This window comes from Elephantulus edwardii, unplaced genomic scaffold, assembly GCF_000299155.1.
Source record: "Elephantulus edwardii isolate Elephantulus edwardi_28Jun2011 unplaced genomic scaffold, EleEdw1.0 scaffold00122, whole genome shotgun sequence".
NCBI classification, from domain to species: Eukaryota; Metazoa; Chordata; class Mammalia; order Macroscelidea; family Macroscelididae; genus Elephantulus; species Elephantulus edwardii.
In genome coordinates this window covers 1,512,107-1,521,768 of record NW_006399872.1, presented here as the reverse complement: position 1 = coordinate 1,521,768, position 9,662 = coordinate 1,512,107, and the positions used below count along the sequence as shown (strand labels likewise).

Sequence of the window (9,662 nt, the reverse complement as noted above, 5' to 3'; positions counted from 1 at the left end):
GAAGAATGTCTATTTGTGCTTTATTGACTATGCAAAGGCATTTGACTGTATGGATCATAACATGTTGTGGCTGATACTGAGAAGAAAGAGAATCCCAGAGCACTTAACTGTGCTCATGCAGACCTACACCTGGACCAGGAGGCTGTTGTGCTAACAAAGCAGAGGAACACTGCACGATTTAAAATTGAAAAGGTAGGGCGACAGGTTTGTATTTTCTCTCCATGCCTATTTAATCTATATCCTGAGCAAATTATCCGAGAAGCTGGACTCTATGTAGAGAAGCATGGTTTCAGGATGGGAGGAAGAATCATTATAACCTGTGTTTTGCAGATGACACAACCTTGCTTGCTGAAAGAAAGGAGGGCTTGAAGCAGATAACATGACTGTGTAATTCAATATGACCAATACCAATTCATTTGAGCTCACTGATGTCTATGATGTTGTTTGTTTATGCATTCCATTTCAATGTGGCCAAAATAAAAAAGAACTGGTTGATGTTGAACCATGTCAGGAAATAGGAAGATCAAGTATCAATGGAAGGAAGAAGTTCAAGCTGCACTAATAGCACTGTTCTCCCCGCCTCCACCCCCTCCAAAAAAAAGCCTCAGAAACTTATGGGAGGATACCAACTGAGATGTTTCAGCATACAGAAGCAGCCTTGATGTACTCTCCAGAGTCAAGAGGTGTGGTGGACTTGGTCAATCAACTGGAAAAGATTTTGTGCCCATTCCAACAGGGGATGGGGAGAAAGTTACATAAAAGGATGCAGAAATAATGCAATAATATCATTAATAAGACACACAATTAAAATCTTGCTGAAGATGAATTTAAGAAATAGCTAGGATATTGATATGGAACTGCTAGAAATTCAATCTTGATTTAGAAGAGGGCATGGAATAAGGTACATCACTGCTGATGTCAGACAGTTTTTGCCTGAAAGCAGAGAAGATTAGAAATATGTTTACTTGTGTTTTATTGAGTATGCAAAGGTATCTGATTGATAATAATTGTACTCTTGCAGAATCTGTGCACAGATCAAGAAGCAGTCACTCAAAGAGAAGAAGGGAGTACTTCGTGGTTTCAGTTGGGAACAGTGTGTGTCAGGGTCATATCCTTTCTCCATACCTATTCAATATGTGTGCTTAGCAAATGAGAAGCTAGACTAAGTGAAGAACAATGTATTATCAGGATTGGAGGAAGATTATTCAACAATTCGCATTATGAAGATGACAAAATCTTCCTTTTGGAGAGTAAAGAAGATTTGAGTCACTTCCTGAAGAATATCAAAGACTACAGCCTTCAGGATAGTTTACACCTATTAAGAAAGCAAAATTACTTTTAAGTCCCACAGGCAGCATTATAATGGGTGGGGAAGAGACTGAATAAAGTTTCCATTATTTCATTTTACTTATATTCACAATCAATATCTATAGTAGCAGCAGGCAAAAAAATAAAAAGGTGAACCATGCAAATGTGCTGCCAAGGATATTTTGAAAGTGCTAAAAAGCAAGGATGTCAGTTTAAAGACTAGGTTGTGTCTAATCTAAGCCATGGTATTTCCAATACCATGTTTTTGAATTGTGAACTGATGTTTTTGAATTGTGCTGTTGACTATCCCACAAACTGCCTAAAGAACAAGCCAAATTGTCTTGGAGGGAGTGTAATCAGGATGATCTTCAGAGGCAAGGAAGGTGAAACTTCATCTCATATCTTTTGGCTGTGTTGTCTGGAGGGACCAGCGCTTGGGGGAAGAAAAGACAGCATACTGAGAAAAGCTGGCTGAAGGTCAGGGAAAGAGAAGATATTCTTGATATGATGGGTTATCTCATTGATTAAAACAGCAAGTTTGAGCAAAGCAGAGATTGTGAATATGGCACAGTATGGGGCAAGGTTTTGATCTGTTGTTCACAGGGTTCCTATGAGTCACAACTGACTTAAGGACATCTAGCAACAATTATGAGGACATAGCTTGTTTTCCATTTTGCTTTTTGGAAAAGATAACTGCTATGTATAATTTTTAAAATGCTCCTTAAGTGCATATACAATCTACAATAGTTGGTCTCTATTTGCCTAGAGCAACACAGGAAGAATAAACCAGAAACAGGAGAATATACAGTGTGGGGTTATATGGCTTTTTGAACCAAGGCCTCCTTTGTCATGACTCACTCAAACTCATTGCTGTAAAGTTAGAACAGACTCATAGCTGCCTCTCCAGCATGTTTCCTGATGCTATACATCAGGAACATACTAACAAGGTTCTCTATATTCAATTTGTCCTTGGTTATTGAAATAAATCTACCTTAAGACTGTCAAATCTGTACAATAATGATGATTTTAATGGGATGTTTTGAGATAAGACTAGAGTTCAAAAATAAGTTAGACTACAGATTAGTGTAGCCACTGAATGGCCTAATTAATGAAAGTACTCTTTCTCAATGTAGAACACAATTTCAAATACACAAGACTCTCTTGACTTGTGTTGTCAACCTAAAGGCACTCGATTCAAATCTACCAGCTGCTATGTGAGAGAAAGATGGGCAATCTCCTCCCATGCAATATACTGCTTCTAAAAACCCCTGGAAAATCAGCTATGAGTTGGTTATGACTTGATCATACACAAAACAATATCATCTTTAAAAGCATTATTTTAGTTTAAGTAGTAAAAACATCTGCCTTGAGCATTATGCTCTGTACAAAAATACCTATAGGGGATCATGTCAATACCATCTTGAAATACAAATAGGAATCTTGGTGGGGCGCTGAGTTTATGTTAATTGAGGAGGAATAGTTCAGAAAAGGAGGATAAGAATAGCTGTATAGCTCAACAATGTTGCTAAATTGTACATGAAGAAACCATTAAATTGATGTATGCTGTGTATATTCTCAAAACTGAAAAAAACCCCAAACCATTGTAATCAATTTTTTTCTGACCACAGTCATCCTCCACTAATTTCGGAAACTATAAATCTTTATGAGAGGAGAATGCCCATCTTTCTGCAGAATGGCTAGAGGATTCGAACGGGTGACTTTTTGGTTAGCAGCTTGGTAGATTAGGAACTTTGCTGTCAGGGCTCTTTATATGTTTTTAATAAGAAAATAAATTTAGAAAGAAAAAAAAATTTTTCACAAATATATCATCAAAGCTCAAGTTACCATAAGACTTTTTTAAAAAAGTAAAACTGTTTTATAATAATTTTTGTTGGGTGACTAAATGAATAGTTTGTTAAAAGTACATTTAGATTACAAACTGAGAATGTTTTTGTTTTAATAAAGAGTTTTTGTATTCTTAGTGCACGGGCACACTGTGCAATGTCTTTATCTGACCAATTAGCTAGACAAAAGTCTTAGACTCAGCCACACTTTCAAGGGACAGTGTAAATGTACCTAATGGTAGACAGGCAAGAATACACTACATGTGAATGAGACAATGAGTTCAACAAGAAACCCTACGAATTAGTGCAAACTTTCAGAGAGTTGAACTCCAAGACAGGATTCAAAATGAGGTTGAAAGGAGTAGGATCCTCAAAGCTTAATAACAACACAAGGAGAAATACGTGACCCACAATCATTAGTTAAGAATTCATAACATGTAATAAATTTCTAGCTAGTGTTTATAATTATTTCAGAAGCTTATTCTAGAGCAGTATTTTGCAAAGTATATCTTGTGAAATGTTAATAGATGTCCTTGCAAGAAGTGACATAGTTGGTCAAATATCTAGAGTCAGCAGATTGATCAAGGAGGCTTTTTCTGTAAGACTGTAAGTTATGCTGTGATTCTTAAAGTGAAGAGGGAAAGCTACTTTCCCCAATTCTCACACTTTTTCATTGTAGAACAGTGATTGGGATTAAGATTTGATGAAACATATTTTGAGACTTGTTGTACAGGATTCCATTTTAATGTTGGTTAATGAAATAATTTAAATTTTAAGACAGTAAGAAAATGAATAGTTCTAGTCTAGTGCTCACACACACTACAAAAACAGACTCTGCACTGATTAGGGAGCTCTGATGGCCTAGCAGGTACTGTATTGCGCTGCCAGTCCAAAGGTTGTTAGGTGCCACTGAGTTGAGTATGACTCATAGCGATTCTATGAACAATAGATTTGAACCCTGTCCTATCCTGTGCCATCATTAAACATCCTGACACATTAGAGTCCACTGTGGCAGATACCATGTCAATCCATCTGTTCAAGGGTCTTCCTCGCTTTTGCTGACCCTCCTCCTTTCCGAGCATAATGTTCATTTCCAAAGAATAGCCCCTCCTAGCAACATGCCCAAAGTATGTGAGGTGAAGCCTCATCATCCTTGCCTCCAAAGAACACTCCAGCTGCACCCTATCCAAGGCATATCTGTTTGTTCTTTTGGCAGTCCACGGGATGTTTAGTGTTCTTCTTCAACACCACAGATCAAAGGCATCAATTCTTCTGTCATCCCTATTCACTGTCCATCTCTCACATGCAAAGCAAGTTATTGGAAAGACCATGGCCTGAATCAGACATACTTTAGTCCTCAAACTGACATCATTACTCCTGAATAATTTGGAGAGGTCCCGAACTGCAGACTTACCCAGTGCAACAGATCTCCTGACTTCCTGACTGGTTGAATTTTGTATCTGAAATAATTTATTCATTGTAAATACCATTTTTAAGCTCATGTTTTAATATTAATTCTTTTTTTCACAATATTCTTCATTCATATTGCGTTTCATACAAACTTTTTCAGGATTAAAAGAGAAACAAACAACAATTTTACAAATGATTTCACCTGAACAGCTGCACAGGAATCAGACTGACTACATCTGTGGAAGAAATTAACAGAGAAGCTCAATATTAGCAGTGAAATATGGCCAAGGAGGGACTGTGGGTAAGACCATCAATTACTCATCTGCAGGTTCAAACTGAGGCCAAAGAAAATTAAAATAAGGGTACATGAACCAAGATATGATCTTGAATCTACTCTGTATCTGTATGTAATCTGTATTTCATCTTAGGAATGGGTCTGAGGCATTGAGCCCCAATGACTGAAGACCAGATGAGTTATGGGATGATACTAAGGATACCATAGATGAAGAAGGCATACAGTCATTACAAAGACAGAGGCAAAAAAAAAAAATTGAAATGGATGTCAGAAAACATTCTACAAATTGCACTAGAGCATCGAGAAGTCAAAACAAAGCGAAAATACACCAAAGTAAAAGAGCTGAACAGAAAATTACCAAGGGCAGCTCTACAGGACAAAGAAAAGTATTATATGGAATGTACAGACAACTGAAACTGAAACAGTAAAAAGGAAAGAACTCACTCTGCATTTCTCAAGCTGAGAGAAATGAAAAAGAAATTAAAACCTTGAGTCACAATATTGAAAGATGCTTTGGGCAATATTGAATGATTCAGAAAGCATCAAGTGAAAATGGAGGGAATACACAGAATTACTGTACCAAAAAGAATTGATTGATAATAAAAAAATTCAGGAAGTATCTATGAGCAGGAGTCAATGGTAATGAAGGATGAAGTAGAAGCCGCATTGAAGGCATTGGCAAAAAATAAGGCCTCAGGAATCGATGTGATACCAATTGACTTGTTCCAGTTATCAGACGCATCCTTGGATGCGCTCACCAGTCTATGCCAGGAAATGTGGAAGACAGCTGTCTGGCCAATGGATTAGAAGAGGTCTGTATCTGTTCCCATTCCCAAGAAAGGTGATCCAGCAGAATGTGGAAACTATCAAACAATATCACTGCCATCACATTCAAGCAAAATACTGCTGAAAATAATTCCAAAATGGCTAGAACGGTACATAGATAGAAGTTCAACCAGGATTTAGAAGAGGCCATGGCACCAAGAATATCATTGCTAATGTCAGATGGATCCTGGCTGAAAGAAAGACTACCAGAAGAATGCCTATTTGTGCTTTATTGACCACACAAAGACATCTGAGTGTGTGGATCATAACAAGTTGTGGCAGACATTGAGAAGAATGGGAATCCCAGAGCACCTGATTGTGCTCACGAGGAACCTAAGCCTGGATCAGGAGTCTATTGCGCAAACAGAGCATAGGATCACTGGATGGTTTGGAATTGGGAAGAGAGTGTGCCAAGGTTGCATTCTATCTCCATACTTATTCAATCTGTATGCTGAGAAAATTATCCGAGAAGCTTGACTCTATGAAGGAAAATGTGGCATCACCATTTAAGGGAGACTCATCAATAATCTGCATTATGTAGATGATACAACCTAGCTTGTTGAAAGTGAGGAGGACTTGAAGCACTTGGTGTGGAAGATCAAGGAATGCAGCCTTCAGTATGGACTGAATCTCAATTTCAAGAAAACAAAGATTCTTACCACTAGAACAGTAGGAAATGTCATGATGGATGGAGAAGAGATTGGTGCCAACAACTTCATCTTACTTGAATCCATAAGCAGCAATCCTTGGTACCAGCAGTCAGGAATAATTCAAAGGTAGGTGGTTAGAATGCACTAGTGGCTCTTTGAGCGAAGGATGCGAAATTTCCTCCTGTTCAATTTATCACCTCTGAAAACTCTCAAGTGTCAGCTATGAGTTGGTTCCAACTTGGAAGGCATTGTGTGAGTCAGTGTGTTAGATACTAGCTAAACACTTTGCATACCTTGATCTTATTAAATTCTTTTCAAAACATCCTTGGGCTGGTTATAATCTGTTTTATACATTAAGATATAAATGACTTGGTTAATAGTAGAGCTAAAATGTGAAGCTATCTCTGTCTAATCCCAAAGCCCTACTCTTAATCATTAAAAACTTCAGTCTTTAATCCGTTTGTTTCCAGAATAAATGACCAATGTATTTATTTCTTTGGTAAACATGTGACAAATGCAATTAATTAAGATTTCTTTATGAAATTTCCTGTGGACTCTATGAACACGGTAGCTTATGATGTTAGATCCAGAGTACTGGGTTTTCCATAAAGGTCACTCTAACGTTTACTAGTGAACAGTTTCTTTTGGAACATACCTTTGATTTACTGTGCCGTATGAGTGCAGAGAGCAGTCTGTTTGACTCCCCCATCACACCAGCATGGTCTTTGGCTTCACACCATTCCACTAAACGCTCTACTAACTTAATATTCTTTCCCAGTTGTTCAGCAGCTTCTGCTATAAGAAAGAAGGTAAGCCACAATGGAATGAGTCACTGACAGTAAAGCAACAGAAATAACTAGTAAAGATGGAAAAGTGTGGAAGAAAATGACATGCCTAAAAACCATGACAAAACAATTTCACTAAAGTAAGAACTATAAATATTCCTGATCTAGTGAATTATTTGTCTTTTTCTATGAACTTGTTAAATTGTCACAGGAATATAAACAAGAACAACTTTATAATCTGTGGAAGAATGTAACCAAAAGTTGTTAGAAACTTTCTCAACAAAATGGAAGAGTTTAGAAATAATAAACATAATTCATTCCAAGGAGTAGTTTTCACGGCTTTCTCTGCAAAAAAAACAAAACGTTTTTCCTGTGTGCAAAATTAATTTTAACAAATTTCATTGTCACGCTATTGAGTCACGGAATGCCAACTATCAAGACAAACAAACAAACATACATCAGGAATAAATAATAAAACCCTCAACCCAAACTACTTACTCTTCTGACTTATTATGATACCATGTGTTTCAGAGAGAATTTCACTGCACTGGATTTTCAATGGGTATAATCTTGTGAAGGGAGCTCTGGTGGCTTAGTGATATGAAACTGTGTTGCCAATACAAAGGTATATATTCACCAGCTGTTCCCTAGGAGAAAATGGACAACCTCCTCCCATGCAATTTATTGCCTCTGAAAACCCACTGGAGGGGCAGTTATGGGTTAATTCTGACTTCGGTATTCAAAAACAAGAAGATCTTTTGAAAGTTGATTACCAGATCTTCCTGCCAAGGCACCTCAGGGTGAATCAAATCAGCTTTTGATTAGTAGCTAAGTGTTTGATCATTTGCAATATCTAGGGGACCTCTGGTGGCCTAATGGTAAGAAGCTGCACTGCAATTTCTAAGGGAAATGGTTGAAATCTACCCTCTGCTCCACAGGACTTTCCTTCCTGTGCAATTCACTACCACTAAAAATAGACTGGAGAGTTATCTAGAAGTTGTTTCTGACTCCACAGCACACACCAAACAGAACAGGCACCATAAGGAAGGTGCTTTTGTGTCTAGCTCAATTAAAAGGCCTCTCGACTCTGGTAATTCAAATTCACCAGGGGCTCCAAGTAAGAAACATGGGTAATTTCTTTCCATTAAGATTTATTGCTTAGAAAACTTAATGGAGACGTGCTATGAATTAGAACAAACTGTTGGGCTACTATAGTGTAAGCTTAAAGTTGGCTTTTTTTTTAAAGCCATTACCTTAGGCCCCTCTGCTCTCAAGCTACCTTAACTCCAGGCACATAGTCTCGTAAATCATTAATAGCTGTGGGACTAGGATAAGAGAGAGCGGGCGAGTGAGCTTCCCACACTGAGGGGTAAGACTTATGGGAGACTGGAGCAAAACCCTGGGAACGGGTGGCCCCGGAGATGGTGTAGAGAGACTGTGGCATTGGTGTGGAGCAACTATGGCAAGGTATAACCAGAAGAACCATGAGATAAAGGCAACATTTAATGGTTTTGCTGTGGTTTCCGGAAAATAAATGAGAATCTGACTTGTAACTGCATCCGAGGATGACTGAGGAAACTAGAGGCTTCTTGAATTTATGTTGCTAAACTGAAAATAGCAGAGCCTGCAGTACTGAAGAATTCTGCCTTGGGCTGGGTTAAAACTTGGATTTACATTGCGTGATATTCTTTGCCTCCCGCACTCTCTAACTTATTTCTCTAATAAATGGCATTCTCAGTATCACAACTGTGAATAAAGTCTGTGAGCCAACAATGAATACATGAACCCCTTGCTGTTAGGGTGGCTGTAGAGGCCCCCTGGGGCTGGGCTACAGTTTCTTGATCTGCTTTCCGCTCTAGAGTGGTGAAGGGCTGTGCAATTTACACTCCCTCTGCCCCTTTCAGAGAGATGCTCATGGCCCTGTGTCCCCAAGTCCCATTTTCAGCTCTCAAGATCTTTGCATCTGAGAGACGACCAGTGAACCAAGATAACAGAAGAAGAAAGAATTACTATTGATGCCTTTGAGTTGAGGTGTTGGAAAAGAGTACTAAATATTGCACTGATTACTAAAAAGAACAAAGAGATAAGCCCTGAAGAGGTACAGCCACAGTGTTCCTTGGAGAAGGATGGCAAAGCTTTGTTTCTTACACTGTGGACACATTGCTAGAAAGAGGCTATTCTTTAGAAAGGGATCTCGGGCTTGAAAAGGTGGAGGGACGGCAAAAAAGAGGAAGACCATCAATGAGATGGATTGACACAGTGACTGCAGCAACAGTCTCAAGTGTATCAAAAATGGTGAGGACGGCAAAGGATAAGAAATGATTCAGATGTACTGTTCGTAGGGTTGCCAAGAGTTGTACTTGACTTGACAGCACCTAACAACAACATAAACCAAAAAAATCTCCAATTGTTGAAGCAAATCCAACTTATAGTAACCTTTCCTTTGGCTTCTGAGATTGTTTCTATTTCTCCTATGGAACAACCAGTGAATCTGAACACCGACCTTATGATTAGTAGCCCGACATTAATGCACTATGCCACCAAG

General features: G+C 38.4%; 1 protein-coding gene across 6 annotated transcripts in view; it reads right to left on the bottom strand.

Moving 5' to 3' along the window:
• The window catches only part of RAP1GDS1 (RAP1, GTP-GDP dissociation stimulator 1), a 202,532-nt gene that overhangs the window by 37,646 nt on the left and 155,224 nt on the right, over nucleotides 1-9,662 (bottom strand). For 5 of the 6 annotated variants that reach the window (XM_006893072.1, XM_006893075.1, XM_006893077.1 and 2 more), the window contains one exon: nucleotides 6,988-7,127. In XM_006893072.1, the coding sequence (XP_006893134.1) occupies nucleotides 6,988-7,127 (140 nt within the window). The remainder of the gene's footprint in view (nucleotides 1-6,987; nucleotides 7,128-9,662) is intronic. The other variant, XM_006893074.1, reaches the window with a different exon arrangement.